Source organism: Megalobrama amblycephala, linkage group LG5, assembly GCF_018812025.1.
Source record: "Megalobrama amblycephala isolate DHTTF-2021 linkage group LG5, ASM1881202v1, whole genome shotgun sequence".
NCBI lineage: Eukaryota > Metazoa > Chordata > Actinopteri > Cypriniformes > Xenocyprididae > Megalobrama > Megalobrama amblycephala.
In genome coordinates this window covers 21878876-21904980 of record NC_063048.1, presented here as the reverse complement: position 1 = coordinate 21904980, position 26105 = coordinate 21878876, and the positions used below count along the sequence as shown (strand labels likewise).

Here is a 26105-nt window from a genome sequence, read left to right as displayed (position 1 = left end):
ATTAATGTTTTGTTATGCTAATTTAGAAGAGTTTTTGTTCATGTGGGTTTTTTTGAGAGTTACCATTATGGTGACAAGTGCTATACCATGCTATCGTTAACATGTTAGCAAATTAGCAAATTAGCATTTTTTTAATTAGCTTGTTACAGCTAGCTAAGTTTACACTAACAAAAATGTTCACATTGAGGTTACAAGGAAATTTTAAATTAAATGTATGAATGTATAGTGTAGTCAAACATTTTTAAGAACAATTAATATGAGTACAAAATAAAAATCTTAAACTTTGAATTTCTTAAAAATTGAGGCAACTGATTGCCTCAAAATTTTTGAGTTTTGCCAACTTATTTGGGTTTAAGTGTGTTGGGGAAAAAACTTGGAACTGGCAACCCTGGTGTTTGGTGTAGTGGAAAAAAAACATGGACCTGGCAACCCTGGTTTGCGCTACAAGCTATAGCACAAAAAAAAAACATGCATTCATAGGGTCAAATAGAGCCTGCTTTAAGGTTGCTATTTTTTGAACTCTTAATGTGTTATTGTCTCGCTAACTTCGACAGCACTAAATTCAACACAAGAGAGATTTCCTTCACACACAATATAAGTTGCAGTCTGACACATTTTTCCGGCCCCTTTTGATTGACAGGATATAATTGGCCGATGGTCGAAAATTATTGAATTATTGACTGATACATTGGTGCATTCCGATTAAAAAGCCAATTTGTTAAATGTTAAATTTACACTGTTAAATGTTTTAACAAAATTTTAATGTTTAAATAATTTTTAACAGAAAATTACTTTTAGCTATTTTTTTTAAACATTATTTCTATATTTAAATAATTTCTATAAATAGGACTTATTGTAACATGAATACTCATACGTTTAAAAGGTCTGTGTACAGACTTTTTAAACTGCAATGAATCACAAAGTTGATTACCGACATAAAATCACCAGTTATATTTAAGAACCGGCTCTTGATTTCCAAACCAACTTGCCTATGAACTAAAATAATCTTAAACTCTGCATGGTAAAAACACAATATTCAGTGCTTCCACGAAAGCAATCAAACATGAATGCAATGTTTGAGACACGTTTGAGAAAATGAAAACATTGCCACGTCTCGGCCTCATCAGCCCTCTCTCTCTCCGTCCTTTAGAAAGTGACCTGTGAAATAAAGAGTCTTCCTTGTCCTCTTCACCTCCCTCTCTCTGCACTGTCTATCAAACCCTCCTCTCTTTTATTCTTCCTTCTCTCCCATTTCTGTCCTCTTTAAATGGAAAATACAGATCGTCTATGATCTGTCCCCTGGCTTCGTGGTCTGTAATGAGAAAACTTCACCTTGTGTCCCCGGCCATTCTAAAGGAAGCATTCGGCTGCTCCCGTTCACAAATCCAATTATATGTAGTCGAGAAAGAGAGGGAGAAAGAGAGTGTGAGAGTGTACGGAATGGGAAGCGTAGGGCGGACAGACGGGACTGCTTTTCTTCTGTAATGTGGCCTCTGCTTGGTGTTGAGGTGTCAACTTAAAATGCAAGTAGTTGAGCATCAGCTAATCCTACAGCAGCCTGCTTTAGCCCCCAGCCAAACGAGAGCGAGAGAGAGAGCAAGAGAGAGCGCGCACGCGAGAGAGAGATGCCACTGTGGCCTTATCGCTAGGCTGCAGATGTGGTTCCTGGATCAATGCACATACACCACGATCAATGCATTTGATAAAGAATTAAGAAGAAAACTGTACATGCTATCAAAGGCCGTTGTACATGGCATAATTATGCTTCTGCATGTGTGTAGATGATACTGGTGCGGTGCAAGGGCGAAGAGATAAATAGAGAGATAGAGATAGATGTCTTGCGGGCTACACAGCCTGCCCTTAGCACCTGGCTCATAAAAAAAAAAAAAAAAACCTGTCAAACAGTTACCAACCCGTTTCAGAGGAGAAGCAGAGGATGGAAGGATAAAGGCTATTGGCCAGGTTTGTCCCTCAGAAAGACGTCTGACATTTTACGTACATGCATACTTACACCTCATGAGGGCATGAATGAAAATATAAATGTCTAGCGCGGGATTACTACCAAACAAAACAGGGCAAAACATGCTAATTTCAATGTATGACTGCAGAGAGCCAAAGGCAAGAGGTATATATAGATGGAGAAAGAGCTGTGTGTCAATACTGCTCATACACACACAGCTGAATGTGGGCAGTCACAAAGATAAACCCCTGATGCTAGTGAAACAGTAGTAGATGAACAGGTTGAGCAGGCGGCTTGTGTGAGAGTGGGAAGAAAACTTTGCCCTTTACATGACAGCATAATTACCTGGCAGAGAGAACCATTCACTGCAAGCTGTTCTTACAAACAACATACAACTGCTCCAGTCAACATTAAAGTCAGGTCGCTTCCGTAATGTGACGTGTTTCCGAGTGAAACAAGATATTCGGTGAGAGAGAAAAAAAAAAAAGATTGGGTCAATTGGGATGTGACTGGATTGAGAGGTGAGGGGAGGGGGTTTAAAAATAACAGGGCTTGGTGAGAGGACGAGCAATTTATTACTTTTTTTAATGTGCACAAATGAATCGTTCACAATAACAACAGGAACATGCATTAAAGTGAATGTGAAATCAAAATTGACCCCATTTGCTTTCCTACTGCATGTTTCTGGTGTTATTGTGAACTGATTCATTGGTGCACACATAAAAAGCCATCAAAATGTAATAAATTGCTTCTCCTGTGACTTTCCTTTTTTTGTTATTCTGAAACTTTTTTCTTTGTAACCTGTAAATCAAAATTTAATAATTCATTCTTCCTCTAAAACGACTTTCATTTTCCACTTTTATAAATTACATTACCTTTCAAAAGTTTGAAGTTAGTAAATTTTTTTTTAAATATATATATATATTTTTGAAAGAAGTCTCTTATGCTTTTCAAGGTTGCAATTATTTGATCAAAAACCTGGTAAAAATTTAATTATTTAAATTTAAAATAACCGTTTTCAGTTTTAATATATTTTAAAATGTTATTTATTCCTGTGATGGCATTCATTTTCAGCATGATCCTTCCGAAATCATTATTATTTATAATTAATTATAAATTGTTAATAATATTAATTATAATAATAATTGTCAATGTTGAAAACAGTTGAAAACAATGATTTCCTCATGAATAAAGTATTACTTTCTTAAAAAAAAACAAAAAACAAAACAAAAACAATAGTGTTTTAGCAAACTTGCATTCACTCTGTCTCCATTCTAGTACACTGTAAAAAAGAATTGTTGGTTTAACTTAAAAAAAGTAAGTTACCTTGTTGCCTTAAAATTTTGAGTTCATTGAAATTAAAAATTTGAGTTCAATGAAGGCGATTGATTTAATCAACAGAAACTCAAAATATTATGTTATCTGAACCACATTAAGTTGATTTGACAAAAGAAAAAATGTTGTGATAAATCATGAAAATAATTTTTTACAGTGCCGTAACGCCCATTTTTCATTCTGAATCACTGAATATCCACTTCTGCTCAGAAATACATCAGATTACGAAAGTAAAATGGGTTGTGGACAACAATGCTCATTAAAGAAAGTAAATAAGGTCCATGTTAACTTTAAAAAGTTTGAACTTTTTCAGTCTTTAGAAAAACTTGGAGCACGACCATTAAAAATGTATTAATGCGAAAGAAAATCAACAAGTTATTGAAAAATATAGTACTAATGCTTGTACTTACTTACTTTAATTAAAGTGTTCACACAGACACACAAACACTCTTAGCACTCTCCCTCTCTCTCTTTCTCTAAACAAAAACTTCTCAGTCCGACTGAAATAACTGGATTAAACAATTGCAATTTCATATCAAAATGAACTTAAACGTTATGCTTTTATCCTTCATATTTTATTCATAGGAGACCGACTTATGAATGAGGTTAAAAACTGAAGGGTGGTAGGAAAGAGAGAAAAGAATGAGGTAGTGAAGGAGAAGAAAGGAGTGGTTGTTGTGGTGGAAAGAGAGAGAGAAAAAGAGAGAGACAAGGGGGGAAAAAAAGAGGAGACAGCCCCACTGAGAAATGACTGTGTGTGCGTAATGCCGGAGAGAGCAGTGGCTTGATCACAACTCATGAAGAGATTGGAGGGGCGTCTCTCTCTCTCTCTCTCTCTGTCTAACAGTTTCTCTGTTCCAACCAACCGCTTTGATCTCCACACACACAGCCCTTCAACTACCTTCTATCCATTCTGTTTCATTAGACGAGAATCCACCAGAAAAAGAAAGGTTTCCGAACTAAAAAGACAATCGGAATGCGGCGCGAGAGAGCCTGTGTAGTCACGTCAGCATGTTAAAATGCATATGGAAGGCACAGTCACGGTTCCTTTGAAAGACTGAGGGAATCGTTTGAGGGCGTCAGACCCAAAGAACAGAGAACAGGAGGACAACTGTGGCCTAATTGGCCCAATTAACTCCAAGTCTCTGGTGCTTGCTGGGACAATTGGTCTTCCCTGGGCCTTCCCACTGACTCTCACGCATCAGAGGTGGGCCGACACTAACGACTGTGGACTACAGAGAGAAAGAGAGAGAGATACTGCCATACATGGTGCGTTAGCATGGAAAACAGATTTAAATAGAAAAAGCAATATAGTTGATTACGTGTTGATTTTATGACTGGTGTCGCAGTTAAACAAGGCAGAAAAATGAACATGATAGAGGCAGCGGTTTGCATCAAAACACACACGCACAAGCGCACAGGGAGGCCGCCAAAAGTTCAAAGGTTTGCTCTGTCTCTCTCTGAGAGGGAGGGTCATGGGCGGCTCTGAAAAGTCACCGCACTGTCACACAGAGCAGGAGGGAGGGCTGAGGACGGAGAAGAGAGTCAGGAGGGTGAAGCAGGGCCTCGTCGGTAAAAATCAAACACAGTCCAATTAAACTAATCATAACGAGCCAGTGAACACGAGGAAGCTCACCTGGAATCTTTTCCCTCTCTTTTTCCTCCCCCTCGCCTTACCCTCCATAATTACCCTGGCCAAAGCGCTGTGAAATTACTGCACTGATCAACTAATGCTTGAGAAAATCTGAAGAAATGCACTGTCCCCTTTTTTTCTGCCTCCCTCCCTCCTTTTTTATGATTTAAAGGACTACATAAATAAAAATTATTTCCCCTTACTATCATTCCCTCTCCCTGGCTTTCTCTTCATCAGGAAGAGAAAAGAGGAAACAGAGAGAAGATTCTCTTGACTTTTTTTTTAAAGGTCTTGCCTATGAAAGAACGAAAAAGAAAAGTGGAGGAGAGTTAAAGGAATGTTCCGGGTACAATATAACTTAATGTCTATCAATAGCAATAGTGGATTAATATTAATTACTACAAAATATTATTTTGAATTACCCATCAGTTTTAAAATTGCACAGTGTAACACAGGACAAGGAAGTAAAAAATAAAATACAGTGTTTTTAAAATTTTAGTGTGACAGAAACACTTCAAAACTTTCAAGTTTGTTGTCATTACAACGTAACTCTGGTAGCCTGGAAAAGGCTGTTAGAGCTGAAATAAACAAAAATAAGAAATATTACAATAAAAAAAAAACTCAACTTAAAATTAGAAATGCTGCCTTGGCACCTAGCAGAAATAAAACGTGTTTAAATTGAAGGACTAAACTTACTAAAACTAAAATTTAAATAAGTTAAAGCTAAATAGAAATATTTACACAAAAAAACATGCATAATTAAATTACTAAAACTAATATAAAAAAATGAATTAAAAATATTAATAAATACATTTAAATATTAATAAATACTGCTTCAGATAGCATATTTTAAATCTTCTGGAGTTACTTTGTATGTTACTACCCCAATATTTGAAACTGATGATGAGATGAAATGATCTTGCTGTAGAAATCAACACTAGGCCACAAATGTTGATAGCGCTTAACTTAAACCTGGAACATTCCTTTAAGAGTTTGTGTATGCGTATACTAGCATGAAGGAGACGTTGTGCCGCTGTGTTTTTTCTAATTGTTCATTAATTAGCGATTTGCTCCCACCAGGGGGTGAAGAACATGAGAGCGACTCAGAGGTTTGGTCCTAATGGATTGTGAAGGCCACCTACCCATTGTACAATGAGCACTACTAAACAATTTATACCGTTAGCCTACTATCAAAGGCCTAAACACACACATATACACAGAGTTAGTAAAGAGTAGGAAGACAGAAAGCGAACAAGAGAGAGAGTGAGGGTGACAGACAGTGGTGGCAAAGATCAAAGCAAGAGAGCCATTGCGGCACAATGGAGCACAATTAACATGGCATGTAAAAGAACAAGAAAAACACACACACACACAGAGCAGTTCTGATGAGAGGGGTGGGCTCACCCTGATGGGCCCCTTGAAACACACCACTGACTGTGGACAATAACTGGCCCGCTGGCCATCCTCACACACAATCAAGTCTGTATGCTAACTGCTAACAATATTGCAACCATGGAGAAGCAGAGCTTTATTTAAAAGACCCCTTGAAATGGTTCGACAAATTTTTTTTCCCACTATATTAAGTCGAAATAGAAAGAATAATGAAGGGCTAGTCGCTTTAAAAAAAAAAAAAAATTCAGCATCATTACTCCAGTCTTCAGTGTCACGTGATCCTTCAGAAATTGTAATATGCTGATCTGGTACTCAAGAAACATTTATTCTTCTTATTATTATCATCATCAATTAATATTCACATTTTTCTTTCATGAATACAAATAACTTTGTTAATTACGTCACTAATTATTGTCACTTCTGATCAATTTAATGTATCCTAAAAGTATAAATTTCCTTCAACAACAAAGAAATCTTACTGAGCCCAAACTTTTGAATGGTATTGTAAATTTAAGACAGTTTCTTTCTTCACAAAACAAATTTGATGGTTGAGGGGGATAAGTAGTAACCGAAAGACATACAGACAATCCACAATTATAATTTACGAGGAGAGGATATTCTCATTCTAGGGAGCATTTAAGTAGACAAATACCTGACAATAATTTTTTGTGGTCCATTTTGTCAAAAGAGAAACTGTAAATTTAGGCAAGTTTTTCAACTTTTTTTCATCCATCCATTGAATATGAACTCTAAAATTAATCAAATCTTCCTTTCTCTATCTTTTATCTGAATGTTAGGAATGTTTAGCAGTTAGCAATAAACAAAAGCACACAGTATTTCAGCCCATGCTAAAGTGCTCACTACACCCCAATGACTTCTCTCTCTCTCTCTCTCTCTTCTCTCTCTTTCTCATCCATCCTCACTTTCACCCCTCCATCTCTATCTACACTTTGAAAGAATGGAACAAGTCTTAATTTAATTAAAATATTCCCTCTGCATGCTAAAGCGCAAAGTCTCTTCTTAGCGGAGGAGCTTCATGCAGAGGCCAGTGATAAGATAACAGGGCCTACTAATCAAAACAAGACATCAACTAATCTAATCTAAATCACTAACAATTACCAGCGTGCCAAGCAACGCTCCCTTTTGATCAATGTTTTCTATTAAAAAGTGAAACAATTCAATATTCTGGCAGGCTAATGCACTGAAGCCTCATTAGCACATCGTCCTTGGGATGGAGGCGTTGTAAACGCACACACAGACGCTAATTCGTGGTTAATTTGCGGGATGAGGACCATCTCCCCTTCATCAGACCGCAGAGGACTTTTGCAGGACGGAGAGACGACGAGAAAAGGAAATATTGTTCTTTGAAAAACCCTTAATTTATGGCAGCATCACACTGAGGAGTCCTCCTGTTCTTTGCCTTCTTATGCATTTCATTCAAGGGCATCTCATTTCCTTTTAAAATTCATACAGCAAAACGTCTGAATAAATCCGCCACACGCCAGATATTTCATCATGTCCTGAAAACCCCTCCCCTGCGGTTCTGTATGTTTATGCCACAGCGTTTCACACTATTCTTCCCCTAAAACAGGATGTCAGGAGAACCGAAATATTATTCGGATGTGGCCTGAGCTTTTTGACGTTGAGTGTCAGTCGTCCTGCAGTACTGAGCTCAGTAGAGCATGTTTATTTAGAGTTTGATGTTCTCTGACTGGTCACTTCCTACATCACTACCTGGGGCCCTTGAGTAACCCTTAAAGACTTGCCCTGTGTGAAATGAGAGACTCCAGCATGCAGGCTCTTGGCTATAGAATAATATTACTCTCTATTACTTCCTGTCTGACAGGTCCTGAGAAGGAGCCCGAGAGGAGCTGTGGTAAGGACCTTCTAGGTGTGGATTTGTACTTGGGTTAGGGTTAGTTTAGTGAATAGTTTAATAGTTTATGAATTGTTTGAACAAAACAAAGACAGCAGCAGGTTTATGGCTGCGTTCAGCATTCGCTTGGTGATGTCTGATCACGCGCTCTGACAACGGCAGTGATGTCTCGCACTCATTGAAGTATATGCGCCAGACATCACTTCCGCTGTCAGAGCGCGTTCAGACCTCACTAACCGAGTGCTGTGAACGCAGTTGGACATAGTGGTGTTTTAGAGGTAAAATATGATATAAATACTGTTCGTTTTCTTGCACAAACCGATCGTTTCGTGTCTTAGGACATCAATGTGCCGTCACGAGCCGCAGGGTTTAATTTGGATTTGTCTGTGCAAGTTTATTGACTCTTATAAATTGTGTGACCATTGACTCGCATTATTTGACTGACAGACATCAACAGTTGGAGTTAAAAATCATCATTTGTGTTCTACTGAAGAAACAAAGTCACCTACCTCCTGGATGCCCTGGGGGTAAGCAGATAAACATCAAATTTTCATTTTTGGGTGAACTATCCCTTTAAACATGCATTTTATTTCTCAACTGTTTATGTTCACTTAAGATATAACAGACTATGTTTACTAGGATACTAGCAGAGCCTGGCATTTTTTGATGTAATTTTGTGTGAATAATATGTCCATTCAAGTGCAAGAAGACGTGAAAGAGAACTCAATTCAGCAGCGGTCTGCTCTTTGCTGAAATAAAAAAGATAACTTTCCTCTGCCTCGTCTATAAGCAAAGACTAAAATAAAGCGATTTAATAATTAATTAATATCAATTCTGGAATTAAATTTAATAAAACACACAAAAAAAACACAGACCCTTTCAAAAACATTCAAAAGTTGCAGAAGTATCTCCTGAATGTCAATATCTAAGCAAAAGTGTGTATGTGTGTGAACTCACATCAATAATCTGTGGAGTGTGCGTAGGCGACTGTGCATTAGTAGTGCTTTTGTTTCCAGCCTTCATGGCGGCATCTCTACGGGCCTGTTCCAATAGCAGCCTGGCCCTCTCCTTCAGCTCCTCTTGACGAGACAGGACCTTCTGCAATTGAGAGAAAGAGGTTTTTATTCAATTTTGAGTGTAACCAAGTTTCCCTTTTTATCTGTATAACCATGATCTTTTTCACCTTCTCTTCATTGTTGTTTGACACTGGGGCAGTTACGACTTCCTGAAAGAAAAACAACAACAACAAAAAATACATCAGTAGATGTCCCATTCCCCTATATGCTGTGTGAGTCAAAGTAGCATCTCTTCCAAACATTATAAGTTATCATCAGTTTGGTATGGTTGTTATTCTGACACCTGAGAGGAGACAGAGTGACGTTTGCTACCGATCATATAATATTGCGGGTGAGAGGGCATCTGCACTGTGCAACACATTCAGTAAAACAACCAAATGAAGTGTCAGCAAAGTTAAGGTGGTGTCAAGTAACTGTCACCATGGTAACGCACCTCAAGTCACAGCTGAGGCCTTGATGACATGTCGAAATAAAATCAGGACAAATCTAAGCTGGAAAGTTATTCAGTGGAAGAAATGACAGTGATACATGGAGAGTGTGTGATAAAAGTTGGCTGTGCTGCAATACCTGCAAGTGTGTATGTGAGTGTGTGTGTGCACGCTGTATAGATGAGGAGAGGCTCTCATGCGGAACACGCTATAACCCATGTCAGAATTAGAGCTGCAGGCGGGACGGCCCGTACATAATGACATGCCACTCCGAGTGACACACGGCTGCTGTCTGTGCCGATCAGGCGTCTCACAAAATGGCAAAAATATCAAACATGTATAAAGCTTCAAACAGTTTTATGTGCTTTGATTTTATATGGCAGCTTTTTCTGTTAAAGCTCTAACTGCTTTTCTGTTGGGAGTGTTCGGGGCATTATTCATTTAACATGCATGTGTATCTATCCCTGTTTGTTACCTGAAAGTGTGTGTCTGTGTATTTATGTTTGATGTTGTTGACTTGCTTGTGTTGGACCATTTGTCACGTGTGGTTTGGTCATTTTCACTGCTCAACATGGATCCCACTTTTTGACCAATGAATTTCCAAAATATTTCCATGACTTTTCCAGTCATTTGTGATGACTGGATAAGGTGTTTTAAAAATCCATTTTACATCACACTGACTGACTGTCATTTTTAATCAATTAAAGGGTTCGTTCACCCAAAAATGAAATTTCTGTTATTAATTACTCACCCTCATGTCGTTCGACACCCGTAAGACCTTTGTTCATCTTTGGAACACAAATTAAGATTTTTTTATGAAATTCAAGAGGTTTATTATTCCCCAAGAGAAAGCAACGCACTGCACTATCATAGACAGCATAGGAGACTGACTGGGTAGAAAAGAAATTGATGAATAAAGTAATTTTTTTTGTTTGTTTTTTTGTGCACAAAAATTACATTTGTCGCTTCATAACAATAAGGTTAAACCACTGTAGTCACATTGACTACTTTAACAATGTCTTTACTACTTTTCTGGACCTTGGATGTGGTAATTACAATGCTTTTGATGGGGGATAAAAAAACCTCTTGGATTTCATCAAAAATATCCTTGTGTTTTATATAAAATATATTTGTGTTCCAAAGTGTTAGGGGTTTGGAACGACATGAGGGTGAGTAATGACAGAAATGTTATTTTTGGTTGAACTAACCCTTTAAATACTTTGGAAAAAAATAGATAATGGAGGTAGAAATTTCCATGAGCATTTAGGGTTTTTTATTACAATTTCTAGGCCTGGAAATCACATGTTAGAAATTCCCTGATATTCCCTGAAGTTATCCAGAATATTGGGAACCAGCATTGTATGAAATTGAATTGAGAATGCCTTTTAATTTCCAAATTCAACTTCTGAATTTGAATAGAATTTCAACTGAGGTAGCAAACATGATGTGGAATTAAAATTTGAATGGAAGTAAAATGAAAATGAACTGAAATTCAAATAAATTTATGACACTATATGATGTTTTTTCACCAGAAAAATGTGAAAGTTTTGAAAAAAAAGTTTAAAGGCTCTTAAGTTTTAAGGTTTAAAGGTAAAACAATAGACAGAATGATAAAAAGAGTGGTAGAATGATAGAAAAAACAGCAGAACAAACTACAGAGAGAGATTAGATAGACAGACGATAGATAGATAGATGAATGACAGAAACAATGGTAGAATGACAACGGTAGAATGACTGACCGACAGAAAGACGGACAAAAAGAATGACAGAATGACATGTTGAATGATAGAACTAATGACAGAGACAGATAAATAGACAGATAGAAAGATTGAGAGAATTGACAGAAGACTGTCTGTCGTTATACTGTAACGACAGACAGTCTTCTGTGAATTCTCTCAATCTTTCTATCTGTCTATTTATTTATCTGTCAGAATGAAGGTTTATAGACTTTAGAGAGAGAGACAGATAGATAGAATTATAGAATGACAGACAGACAGATGTTGTCATTTTGTATTCAGATATGTGCATATCTAAGCATGCATGTGTGTTGACATTTACCTGTGTGTGTTTAGCGGGTGTGTGCGTGTGGTTGGTCTGGGCACTGCTGTTCTGATGTGCTGTCAGATTCAGAGTGGCGCAAACTCGCTCTCTTCTTCTTGATAAGATCAGTGTCTCTGTTATACGTGAAGCCCAGTTTGTGTGTGTTTGCTAGAGAAGATCTGGTCTGCCACATTGGCAACCCAGATTCAGTTTGTTTTTCACCGGGTCGTGGGGCCTCGTGCTGCTCCCTGGAGGCTCTGGAATCAGTGGCAGTCAACCCACCCGACTGCCCTCTCTCCTTTTCTCTCTCCATCCTGTTGAGACAGGTCACCCATGTCCAGTGTATCGGCTTTGAGGAGCTTTTTCTGTTCAGCAGCAGGTTGGCTGATGGAGGTGTCCAGGCTGGTTCTGGTACTCTGGGCAGGTCGTGGGTGAGGTTCTGTGATAGTGGGAGCTGCTGGAGAGCCGCGGTCTGCTGTAGATGCCCGTAAAGATGGAGTTACTTCTTTTAAAATTTCCCCAGAGGAGACGGACAGAGAACCAGATCCCCCACCTATCATGGCTGACTTCACTTCCTCTTCTTTCTCACCGTGCTCACCATTACTTGCTGCAGCACCCTGATCAGTGGGCTCACGGTGAATGTCGTTGAGTTCGGCGTAGAACTTGTCTTGGTCAATAGAACTGTTTGTGTCTGTTTCGAAGTCTCCAACTTTGTATGTGCTACGACTGCTGTTAGCTTCAATCTGCACAACGTTGAGTTCCTCACCACTGAAATGTGCCCGGATCTGATACAGGTACGTCATCACTGTCAGCTTATCCGGGATCGCCAGCAGAACCATGTCAGATGGCTCTAGGAGCCGAGAGATTCCCAGACTGGCAAAGCCATCATATGCCTGCAGAACACAAAAAAAAGATCATGTTTAAAACAAATAAAGCACAGAAAATAAGGGACAGTATCAAATGAAACGGGGTAAATAAAACAAGGACTGATGGAAAAGAAACGTTTTTTTCTTGCATTAATCTGTGACACTAAAACGCAACAACATTGTATCTGAAGGGCAAATGTACTTTGTGTCAATAGTGGGTGAAGTGCTATAATATTTTAAAGTATAAATATAAATAAAACATGTCAAACAAATCAAAGTAAATTAAAAAAATTCTGGTACAGACTAAAAAATTACAGACATATAAATAAATAAAAGAATCAGACAATCATTCTTCAAAAAAAATCTGGGTCAGACAAACATTCTATAAACATAAATTAATAAATGCACTAATAAATGATGGAAACACATAGATAGACAGATATCTTTCATTCAAAAAATATGTATTTGATAGAATCCATGATGCCATGTATCTGAACAAGATGTCCAGGACCTCCAGCAGAAAAATAGGCCCACAGCATTAAAGATCCATCAGTATATTTAACCGTGGGCATGGGGTACTTTTTATCCAGGTTTGCACCAAACCCATCTGGTGAGTTTGCTGCCAAAAAGCTCTTTTTTTAGTTTCATCTGACCATAGAAGCCGGTCCCGTTTGAAGTTCTAGTCGTATCTGACGAGCGAGGAGGATTTTTCTTGAAACTCTCCCGAACAACTTATGGGGATGTAGGTGCTGTTTGATAATTTTTTTAGGCTTTCTAAGACTCAAGACTCAACTAATCTCTGCAATTCTCCAGCTGTGATCCTTGGAGAGTCTTTGGCCACTTAAACTCTCCTCCTCACTGCGCATTAGGACGATTTAGACACACGTCCTCTTCCAGGCAGATATTTAGTTGATTGGAACTTCTTAATTATTGCCCTGATGGTGGAAATGGGGATTTTCAATGTGTTAGCTTTTTTCTTACAGCCATTTTCTATTTTGTGAAGCTCAACAATCTTTTGCTGCACATCAGAAGGTCCATGTACTTTTGCGTCCAATCGTTTTTCCTTTTTTTAAGCCAGAAATGAAATATGGAAAATGTGGTTTCTTTTTATTTTATTTTAACACTGATGAATAGAATTAGTAGCCTGGTAATACCAGACTCTGCTACTTCACTTTGCTTCGTAGACAGAGTCTGGAATGGCATAATAGAGAAGTGTTTTCTCTCTCGCTAGGGGGCGCTTGTCTGAAGTTTAAAATCATTGGTTACCCGTAAGCCAATTAGATACGTTTAGTTATGACGTATGTTATGGGCCTGTACAGCCGCATCGAAGCACAGACATCATGCATCGAACTCAAATCTATGATTGAACTTCCACTGTAAACCTGTTGTAAACACATGATGATGCGAGCGAAATACCGGAGTGAACATGGCTGTAAACGACTTTTGCAGATTATGCGAAGTTAATGCATCCCGAAGTTTGCATCCCGTGTCTCGTTTCCCATTTCCGCGGTCGTTTCGGTTTTCGATTTCTCTAACCTACAATGTAAAACTCGGCGCTTAGCATTACGTCACGGCTCTCAGCCCGCCCTCTGTTCTTTGATTGGCCCGGCTGTTTCCAGACCGGTGGCAAACACAAAGCTCTGACGCTGTATCAGACTGAGTACAGAAGCGAAATGAAATTGAGCGGAAGTAGGAAGTCTGACGTAGTCAGGCTATAGAATTAGCGGATACAAGCTAATTTTCCTTATGCAAGATTATTATTTTGTTAAAAATAATATAAATGATATACAACTTGTTTTTTAATATGTAAAAATACTAAATGTAATTTACAGTGTTTTGCGTCATATACACAGACGCTAAAGCGCCATCTAATGCCTTTTCCTCTGGCGTCAATAGAATGACTCGCTTCAAGAGCCTGCCTAAATGACATTAATTTTCATTTGTTAAATTGCTATTATTATTATTTTTACATTTATATTTTAAACTAAACATTACATTTCTAAACCTTAGTCCTATAGCCTCTTGTTTAATGCTCTAACATGATCGAGTTCCCGCTTGTGGTCTCAAATTGAGACTCTCAATCCTGTCATTTTGCTTTTTTACTCTGTTATATGAATAAAGGCCAAAACGACAACTAAATTACTGTGACTTTTTCGTCTGGCTCTGTTAGGTGTTTTATTGTTTTATATTGAGAAATTGTTTGGGATTAGGAGTCACTTTATAGCTATGCTACGCTGTTCAAATTGAAAATATACCAACATATATTATGTTATGATGACAAAATTATACCCCAATATGTGATTTCGGGAAGACAAAATTCCCATGCCCTTTGACATTAAATATTTCTCAATTCTCACTGAAAGCAATGCGTTACGGCCGCGTCGCTGGACATTAACACTTTACATGACTTAATCCTACTAAAATAGCCTAACAACCAGGGAGAAACTATTTTCTTGCACATTTTCTTGTCATCAACAGCATCTAAGGCTAAGACAACGTCAACGTTAACAAAATGGAAGGACAATATTTTTATGTTAAGCATTTATAACGGTTTTCTATAACGCTAAAAAGTTGAAAGCGCGTTACCTTCATATTCAGCCTGACTTGCTTGTCTGCATATCTGTATTTGTCATTTAATATCAGTGTCTTAATGCATTAACGTTTTCTTCATAACTGTGTTTTATTTTCAAGGAAAAAGCTTAACGTGTTAATTATGTTCATCGTGGGCTGCTTATAAGTAGTGAATTTGCTCCTCCAATATCACTTATCATTCTGGACGATAGCGGGACATACTATATATATATATATATATATATATATATATATATATATATATATAGCATTCTCTTGGACACTCGGCAGTATCGGACCCCTCGTGAGTGAAAAAAAAAGAAGAAAAAAAAGAATGGTTTGTTGTATTTTTAAATGCTATGGTGAATACCAAAATTTAAATTATTAAAGCCGAATACAACAAATTTCATGTGCACAAAATAAATATTGACTTATTTTCAGATTTTTGTTTATTACGTTTGCATCTTTATAAACCAACTTTAATGTCCTTTTTTAATTTTGGTTTATAAAGATGCAAACATAATAATAAAAAATCTGAAAATAAGTCAATATTTATTTTGTGCACATGAAATTTGTATATTCGGCTTTAATTTAAATTTTGGTATTCACCATAGCATTTAAAAATACAACAACCATTCGTTTTTTGTTTTTCTTGACGTGGTTAAAACACGAAAAAAGGAATGGACGCAAAAGTACATGGACCTCAGAACTATATTCTTTGGTTTTACTTATTGTGATGAATGATGAAGGGAATTTGGCCTTTGTGTTTACACATATTTGTACTCCTGTGGAACAGGAAGTCATGGCTGGACAATTTCATGCTCCTAGTCACCCTGGTGTGCTAAAAAATGTAAATATGAATGGGAATATACTTCAGAGATATTTTACTCATAAAAATTTCTAGGAGTGCCAATAATTGTGGCCAACATATATTGGAGAAAAACATTTATTGAACAATGTTATATATTATGTTGTCTTGTGCACTTACATTATCCCAAACATTTCCAACAATGTTTAAATCCAGAGAAATCAGCTATTTTAACCAGGACATGGACCGTGTCATTGCTCCGCCCGTCAATGACATCATATCCACGCTACCTTCTATTTCCAGTTTTACTAATATCGATCTAGTTACTGCAAAGTGCAACAAGTCTCTCAAAGCAGCCACCGAGCGAACGCACATAGTAACGTTATAAGATAACTTTCAACACACTCAAATGTATTTAGTTTGATTGTTTTAACCAGCGCTGTGTTACCCAACATGCGCTATGCAATGAAAAAGAGCGGCTGACTGTAGCATAAGCATAATAAAAGCTCCACTGTACTCAACATCGGTGTGTATCGCAGATGTCTATCGTTTAGCAGTTCGCTCCAGTTGCATCGTCCCACTCCCACAGCTCTCGACCCCTCCTGCTTCATTCCAATGTAATGTTAGAAAAACTTTAATACATTAGCTCATCCATGAACATGATTTCTGCCCGAGTCTGTCGGATTCCTTTCCATCGGCTGTGGAGGTGAAGACGACAACTCCTATGATTTCACTCTCATTCACGGCATCATCAAACTATGCCTTTGTTTTAAATAAGTGACCTCTAGTGGCGAAAATTACATAGTGTGCCTTTAACACTCTGCTTTTTCAAAAAAAAAAAAAAAAAAAAAAATTGCTACAAAGTCTTTTATTGATTTATACATCAAAGCCAATTTCTACCTGTATTTAAAGCATGGCAGGTGTTAAATTAGACAACTTTGGGTAAGGTGGAAGGGTTGGCTTTAGAGAAGAAAATAGTAAGTTAATATGTGAGGTAGGATAAAAATGTAAACTTCAAAACTAGGAAGGAAGCGATAGCGTAAAGGTGAAAGGGACAGACACCCTACTTCACATTTTAACCTACTTTGGTTGAGGGGTGAAAATGAATGTAGGGTGAAAGGGTAAACTACAGGGTGTAGGGTGGGATGGAACACCAAGGTATAGGATGAAGGGAAAAAGAAAATGATAAGGTAAAGGGTGAAAGGGAAGAAGAAGGTTGTAGGGTGATGGGAAGGAGAGACAGTTAGGGTGTAGGGTGCATGCAGGAATTAGATTTGGGATAAGACAAGCTGGGATCAGTAGGATGCGGCAGGCGGTGACAGCTAATGTCAAGGATGGTTCTCCATGATAAGAGAGCACGATACCAAGAAACACTAAACTAATCCTGCCTCAGTCTTATCGCATACATCTCCCACTCCCTCTCATTCCATCTCTCTCACTTTCTCCCTCACTTTTCCCTCTTTCCGTCACTCTCTCTCTCTCTCGGCAGTGAGTATAATTGCACTGATTTGTCCGGTTGAGGAGAACAGGCAGATAATCAAACAGCCAAACTCAATCCCTGATCAGGAGATAGAGGTAGAGAGAGAGAGAGAGAAATGGAAGGAAGAAGTGAAAGTAAACTGGCTGACATTATCACGGTAATCCACCGAATGAATGAAAGAAAAGTTACTTTCTCTTTCTCTTAAGAATCTGAGAATACAACAGTATAAAGAAAAGCCTACAAATTAGCCTTCTGTCTCGCCCTCCCCCAGATTCGCCTTATCAGAACTGCTATCAGAGCCGAGCCGATGGCCGAGAGAATTTCAGCCTGTTGACGAGTGTTGACTATTGTCTCAACCTCTGCTGCTTACCCATCTACTGACTTTATCAGGTTTGTCCCCTTTATTGGCGTGAGCGAGAGAGAGAGAAAGCAAGAGAAAGGGAGAGGAGGGATAATCAAAGGTAAGCCGATTCTCAATTTACAATTAATCTCATCTTTCTTTCTCTCGTGCCTTCTCTTTTTCCTGTTTGCTGGAGGCTAACAATGGTGATGCAGAGCTTTGCAGAGCAAGGCAAATGTAAGGTACAGAGAGCTGAATAGAAAAAAGGGGAACGAAGAAGGGTGAGAAACAAAGAGTCTGCAGGTATGTGTTGTTTGGGTTTTAACTCTAAAGAAAGAGTGAATAATTGGTGGAATGAACGAAACTTAAGTGTCTGATTGAGATTTTAAACTTAAACTACATTCACACCGCAGAATAATGTGGTCCAAATTAGGGATGCACCGATATGAAAGTTTTGGCCGATACCGATAATTCTTTGTATTTGAATGCCGATAACCTAAATATTAATAAATGTAAATCAAATTTTTTATATCATTTTTGAGAGCCTGATTATAAAAACAAAAGTCTCACCATTAAAAGCCATGTCCCAAGCACACAATTATAATGTTTTCATTATAACATTACATAGCCTATATGACAGACTTGCGCTGTACGTTGCACTTAACTGTATTTTCCTTTATGAAGTGATTTCAATCATATTTCAAGCAATTTAAAACCATAATGGCAGACAGTGCGCATCTGAAGCGTCTCAGCTGAAGGAAATAATCCATTATTTATGGGCTTTAACATATCAGCCAAATTGTCTTATCAGGCCAAAAACGATAACATTAAAAATGAACAATATCGATATGGTGGTCGATATATCGCAGTCCAAATCTGATTGTTTTCCTTCGCATATGACAGTACATCAGTTTTTGGCAGGATAAAACACAATTTAATGAACATTATTGCATAAATAGCATTTATTTGATTAAAAAAATTGAGTAAACAGCAATATTATGAATAATCATTACAAATTAAAATAATGTGTTTTGTGTTTTAATGTATTTTAAAATGTAATTTATCCCGTTATGGCAAAGCTGAATTTTCAGCAGTCATTACTCCAGTCTTCAGTGTCACATGATCCTTCACAAATCATTCTAAAATGATAATTTGATGCTCAAAAAACATTTATTTTTATCAATGATTGTTTTGTAGAACAAAAGAGCAGCATTTGTTTGAAAGAGACTTTTTTTTATAACATTGTAAATGTCTTTATCACTTTTGATAAAATGAATGCATTCTTACTGAAAAGTATTAATTTCTTTAAAAATTACTTTTAAAAAAATCTTACTGACCCCCAACTTTTGAATGGTAGTGTATAAATTAGAAAATTAGAAAAATTATAAATAATTATATTTATTATTAAAAATAATATAATTCAATTATATAGATTACAAAGGGTGTTTGTATCAATGTCTGTTTACAGGAAGAACCAGTTTCCTGGGAGAGGGAAAAAGAGTGGTGTCTCTCAGTCTCATTGCTCCAGTCTTCAAAACAGCAAATCATGCTTGATTAAAATAAATACACCATGTCAACAGCAGTTTGTGTGCGAGTGTGTCTGAGCAAGCAAGTCCAGATGATTTAACCCTAAAATCACACTTCAGATGTACTGCGATGAACTACCAAACCCATTTATTCAACAGACAGAAATGTGCTGTTTGCTCTTTCTGTGTATAAATGATGCAGCAGCACTAATAACCCGTGTGAACTCTGCGATTGTGTGTTTAAGACTTTCTCTTCCTGCTCCAGTCTGTCGGCCCCTCCCCCACGCTAAACGGACAATGAAAAGCATTTTGTTTTGTGAATGACATCGCTGAATGATTGACAGGTATCCATCGCTGTCAGTCACACACACAGCCAGGGGCTTTTTTCCCCCGTCTGCACATTTATCGAGGAACACAGGAACACATACACGCAGGCGCACACGTGCGTGCACAGATCAGATATCATGGGAAATTACTGCTAGCCTCTCTCTCGACACACACACAGAGAAAATAATTCTTTTCACTGCCTGTATGAGCAAACCGTCCTCTCCTCTCCCCTCCGCTATTGATTGCTCTTATCTGTCATATTTCAATGGAGATTATTGCAATCACGGCTGGGCCAGAGAGGGTCGCGCTGATTCTATCACATGGAAATGAATGCAGTTTATATAAACGTGTGTGTTTGGGGCTGTATAGAGAGTGCTCTTAACCTCCTCAGCTTGGGATAGTCATTTATCATTGAAAGAGAGCGAGAGTACGCACACTTTGCTGTGTCGGAGAGAGGAAAAATTGCGTATATGAAAGTCGCTGAACGAGAGGGCAGGAAATGAACTCAAGAAGTGACTGCAGGTATTGAGTGCAGGGATAAAGTGATAATAGATGAAAGGAATGGTGGGAAAGGAGAGCACATTAAACACATCTAATAAAGTCTAAATGGAGTTAATCTGAGGGCTGAAATAAGAGTTAATCTGCAGCGCTCCAGAATACAGTGATCATTCAATGGAGCGGAATTACAGAGGAATTAAGTTTTATACATCCACAAATCCAAATAGATTCCAAACAAATCCAGGAAGCAACTCTTCAGCAAATATACATTTTTTTTCATATTGTGTGCTTCTGTGCATTGTGTGTGTGTTTTGAGAGAGGAAGAGAGATGCTTGGAGTAATCCTTGTTGGCACAGCCACCTGGCGGTTTATTTAAACAGGCATTTGAGAGCTGACAGCAATATCCACACCTTCCTCACTCTCTCTCTCTCTCTCTCTCAAAGCCCATTCGTTGCGCACATCCCACTGAAAATTCTTGAATGAACGGAACAGGTTTAAATGTAAAACAATAAGAGAGAGAGGGAGAAAGTGACAAAAAAAAAATGAAGACAAAAAAGATACATCGTGCTCATAAAGATCTACCTGAAGCAAATAAAAACAGCACTTGTGTTCTGCTAAAAAAAAAAAAAAAAAAAATACAGGAAAAGGCAGATCTCCAGAAGCAGGAACTTCTGCATTAACTTTGCAGTATGGCCGTCATTATTTGAGCTGGTGCTTTGGTTTATATGCTACCGTTCAAAAGTGTTTTTTTTTTTTTTTTTTTTTAAATGTCAAATAAATCCTTGCTTTTCATCAAAGCAATCCTGAAACAATGCTTAACAGTTTCCACAAAAATATTTTCAACACTGATAAGAAATTATTCTTGAGCACCAAATCAGCATATTAGAATGATTTGGGAAGGATCATGTGACACTGAAGACTGGAGTAATGATGCTGAAAATTCATCGCAGTATTTGTCATCACAGGAATAAATTACTTTATAAAATATATTCCAATAGAAGCATAAGAATAAGAGCATAAGAGATTTTCAAAAACATTTTTAAAAAATCTTACTGACCCCAAACCTTTGAATGGTAGTGGATATCAAGTACATATCATCGATAATTGGTTCTTTGGTCTGCTAGGTCACCAAAATAGAACCACTCCAGAGTTCTGGTGTTTTTGTGTGAATCCATGTGCAATTGCTGTGTTAATATAAAGTATGCCTGAACAAATGCTCCAAACAAAAAGCGTGGAATGAAAACACCCTATGATAAAAATCATCTTCACAAGGCAAACAAGCTTCATTAGTGAGCATTAGTGAAGTCATTTCTTAAACTTAAAAAAAAAAAAAAAAAAAAACTATTGTAAAAAAATTATAATAATATAATATCATATTTCAAAAGTCTATAAGGGCTTGAGTCGGGTGTAGCAATTATACTTAATTTAAGAACAATAGAAGTTAATGGGAGTTCTTCACAAGTGTGTGCGTGTCTTCTGTTTGGACCTCCTTTGTTTTGCATTTTCCTCTAAGTGTGTGATTAACATCCATTTATTTATCTTCCTTTTCTCCCTCTTTTCTTCTCTCTGTGGAGAAGCCTGTAAAGTTTATTTATAGCATGTTTATGAATTATGATGCTATCTTACGACTCCCAGGTGACTTACTCCATCCACACAAACACGAGCAACCACACACACACACACACACACACACTCTTTCCATCAGTGTCAGCAGGGGAGCCGCATTCTGAAAGCGGCAATTAGAGAACGCTGGGTGGGAGTGAATCAGATTTATAACAAAATAAATCACCTATGAGGAGGATTACTGATGCACAAACAAACGGAGAGAGAAAGAGAGTGTGTAGCATTTACCTTTTTGTTGTTTTCTTTAATATCTTGAGGATTGAGGGCCTTGTAGTCACTAGGAGGGAGGAAAAAACAGCGAGAGAGAGAGAGAGAGAGAGTTAGCTTTAAATATGCATCTCATGTAATGGCTGTAGAACTGTAACATGCAATTTCACAGCTCTGCAATCAACACAACTAATAGAGTGTGTGTGAGTGCAAGCAAAATTAGACACACACACCCTTTAGTCAACCACTCAACACATTAAACGTTTCATCTCTCGTCCTCCATCACCCTACCCACTGTGTGCCTGGGGTCTTTCCTCTTCAGCTGGGGAAACAGAGTTGGCTATTCTGAACATGGACAATATCCTTAATTTTGCTTTTATTATAAGCATTCACTACATGTAATTTAAACCTTGATGTGGGTCCCCCTGGGGCATAATATGTTTTAAAAGCGCTTTGAAGTGTTTCTCCACATGAAACTGCATTTATAAATACATCCAGTTAAACTGCATATTCAGCTGGTAATACTGTAAAGTTTATTTACTGAAATTTGATTCTTGAAAAGTATACAATATTATTGGATAATATTTCTGCTTGCTTGCACGGTTATGTGAGCAGAAAAATCACTGCAGAGAAAAAAAAATTTCTTTAGAATAATGGTCACTGATTAACAATATGACAATGCATTCAGAAAACAAGGAACATTTTAAATGCAGGTTGTCATTAAAGGCCAGTGTGAATAGTCTGTGTGAAAAGTACAGAGAAAAGGTAAAAATGTGTTGATACATGGCAATTAATGTAAAATGTTTCATAAAAGTAACAGATAATAAATCATTCTCTTCCTTTAATAGACGGCGGCCAAAATCCTGATACTTTAGCGTATGCTAAACCCAGAGGGTGGTTGGCTGTGGCGCTGTCAGCACCGTGATGAATCTGCTGTAAGTGTCGTAATTAAGGAGGATTTGAGTCATTCCTGATGAGACCAAACACAGTAATGTTCAGAAATAAGACAGAGGGATTAAAAACTCTCCCATCATAAACCATATTAGACCCCCCACACAGAGTGAGATTCTCACAGGAAGAGAGAGAGAAGGTAAGAGGTGAATAAAGTGAGTTGTGTATACATGGAATTTACGGTTGTCACTATCAATTATATAGAGGTTATTTAGTCATCTGATGATTATTTTGATCAAAGGCAAAAGCTAAAAATGGGTTAACATTAAAAAGAACAATCAATAAAAAACTGTGAATCTCCAAAGTGCCATAAGGCAACATTTTTTTTTTTTTTTTTGTAAAACTCAGTACTGTTTATTCAAGAGACTATGACCAGGAGTTACTATAATAACATCTATTAGGAGAGACTGGTGTAATATGTGTCAGTAGGTTAATTGTCATCCCCTTAATCTAATAAACTGTGCATACTGTAATTTTTGTCAATGTGATTGAAAGATGCACATAAGAAGAGTGACTTTTTAAGGATAAAAAGTGCATATCAAAGTGAATTTACTAAAAATACAAAATTTTATGGCAAAAAGGAATCTATCTATCTATCTATCTATCTATCTATCTATCTATCTATCTATCTATCTATCTATCTATCTATCTATCTATCTATCTATCCATCTATCCATCCATCCATCTATCCATCCATCCATCCATCCATCCATCCATCCCAGTATTTATAGATTTAAAAATATATATTTTCCATTTTTATTGAATTGGCAGTGTATAAAGCCATGTAAATCTGTGGCTAAAGATTAATCTTGAAGCATTTTGTCAATGGTAGCTGTGGGCTAAAATGTGTTTTAGTTGTCAACTAATAGTCAACTTACTTGACATAACACAACATGTTCCCTCAAAAATGAATTTTCTGTCATTTTCTCACCCTCATGACGTTTCAAACCCATATGATGTCCCCCCACCCCCTCACCCCTGTATGTGAAACATACACAGGTACTGTAGGTACTGCTGACTGAAGAACTCTTGTGTCTGTTGAGGCTAATGTAAGAGTGTATATTGTCATGTACATGCATGGCTTACATAAAGTCAGGTCTGAAGTGGTGTAAAAGGGCACAGAATGCCAGTCCATTCCTCCAGGAAGTGGTAAAGTTGGTGATTTTGACACCTCTGTAGTTTTTTGTGACCTCACGACACCATGCCAATAGGGACTGACTTGCATTCGGCCTCCCACCAAGAATAGGACTGGGGATTGGACTGGGCTAGGGAAGGGAAGGGCATAGAAAAAGAGAGATTGGTGTATGCTATTGAAATTAAAATTACTTACCATAATTAAATTAATTACATGTCAGTTTTGACTTGAGATCAACATATCACAGATCATGTATTTATCAGAACAGTAAAAGAAATACATTAAAATATATATTAAACAAACAAATATATTCAAACAATTGAGCACAACCAAATTAATACTCATGTACATGCAAAACAGTGGCCCAAAAATGCATTTGCCAGGCTAGTCCTGTCAATGTACCTCCAGACAAACAAACAAATGAAAAAAACTTTCCTTATTTTTCTTTTCATTGGCATTATACACAATAGCAACATGTTGCATAATATATGCAAAAAAGGGAAAAGAATTAGAAAAACACAGCTTGTAATTATACGGAAACATAACTGTACACCAAATCACAGGCAACTCATTTAGTCCAAGCCTTGACTATTTTTCAAATACACACATTTATTCACTCTCAAACACATACACACACACAACCCTCCTATTGTCCCTCTTTTCTTCATAAATCCTTAAATTCCAATCAAGAACATCAGATCCAAGCCATCTCTCTCCAATTAGCTTTGTAAGCTTAGCTTTGTTAAAAGTCGCCTCTGTTGAAACCCTCTGTCTAATTTGAACAAACACACACACACACAGAGAAAAATGCACACAAAAGACTTACATGCTCGTTCTAATGAGAGCTTTGGTCTGTAAGGAGTGTATGACCATGGATAATGTAAACACATGATTAATAAAGACCAGCCTTTGAAGCTGTATCAGTCTGGATTAAGAGTCCAACTAAACAGAGGAACGAGAATTCTAATCCCGCAAATCCAGAAACACAAAGCGGCAGGAACCCCTTCGCACCGGGAGCCTGGCCACTTTCGGACATAATCCCGTTAAAAATGGAGACGCCGCGTTACGGATACATATCGCTTGAAATTCATATTCTGCGGTGCACACGCTCGCATTTTTCCTCTCACAATAACTTTTTAATAACAATAATCACATAGCCTGAGACAAAACTTGCAGCTATCTGATGAATTGCAGCCCTGATAGATTCCACATCTAAATACAAATCTAACATGTTATAAAAGAGTGCTCATCCTGCAGAAATACATTATCATAGGACAGGTATCTGTATGGATCTGTGTGTGCAAAGGAAGAGAGACTCTGCCATTCCCCTGATAAGAGCTCTATACATCAGCTGGTCAACATTTCACGCATGTACGGCAGTTTAACAACGCCCCCTTTTGGACACAATGTGCCACTGCAGGAGGATTCAAGGACGCACAGACTTTAAAAAAAAAAAAAAAAAATGTTTGTGAGGGGCCCAGAGCAGACTCATGTATATTATAGACCAAATTATTAAAAAAAAAAAAAAAAAACTATTAAAAGAACAATGATATTATAAAGGGAATCATGACATCATAAATGTGTGGTTTGAGTAGACTGGCAAGACATTGAAGTTGCAACTTCCTTTAAATTCTTCGAATGCTTGCCTCTTAGATTATCATAATTAAATGCTAAGATCCGAACGAATGCCACTCAGGGCAAGTGTGTTATTTGTGCGTTTATACGTCTGTCTGCACAATCTGAAAGGTTAAGGTTGTCTTGAAAGAGCATGAGAGAAAAGTCAAGTGAGGGGCCCTTGGGGCTCCAATAGCCTTTTTACTCTAGAGAGAGACATGCACACACACAAACAGACTAATAACAATGTGCAGGATGCCACCACAACAGTAAACACAGATTAATACAAACAAACATGCTGCAATGAAAAACAATAGCTGTGTAATTTTATGTGAAAAAAAGGTCTGAACCTCATTTAAAGGAGAACATTATTGATGAGCAAAGCAAAACTTTCTTCTTTCTTTTGTTTTACTGTTGTT

General features: G+C 37.4%; 1 protein-coding gene across 1 annotated transcript in view; it reads right to left on the bottom strand.

The window, feature by feature from the left end:
• The window catches only part of ehbp1 (EH domain binding protein 1), a 162351-nt gene that overhangs the window by 52076 nt on the left and 84170 nt on the right, over positions 1-26105 (bottom strand). Inside the window, 7 exon segments of the mRNA XM_048191236.1 lie at positions 9154-9294; positions 9380-9421; positions 11759-11806; positions 11808-12059; positions 12061-12633; positions 22008-22056; positions 24024-24202. Coding sequence (XP_048047193.1) covers positions 9154-9294; positions 9380-9421; positions 11759-11806; positions 11808-12059; positions 12061-12633; positions 22008-22056; positions 24024-24202 — 1284 coding nt within the window.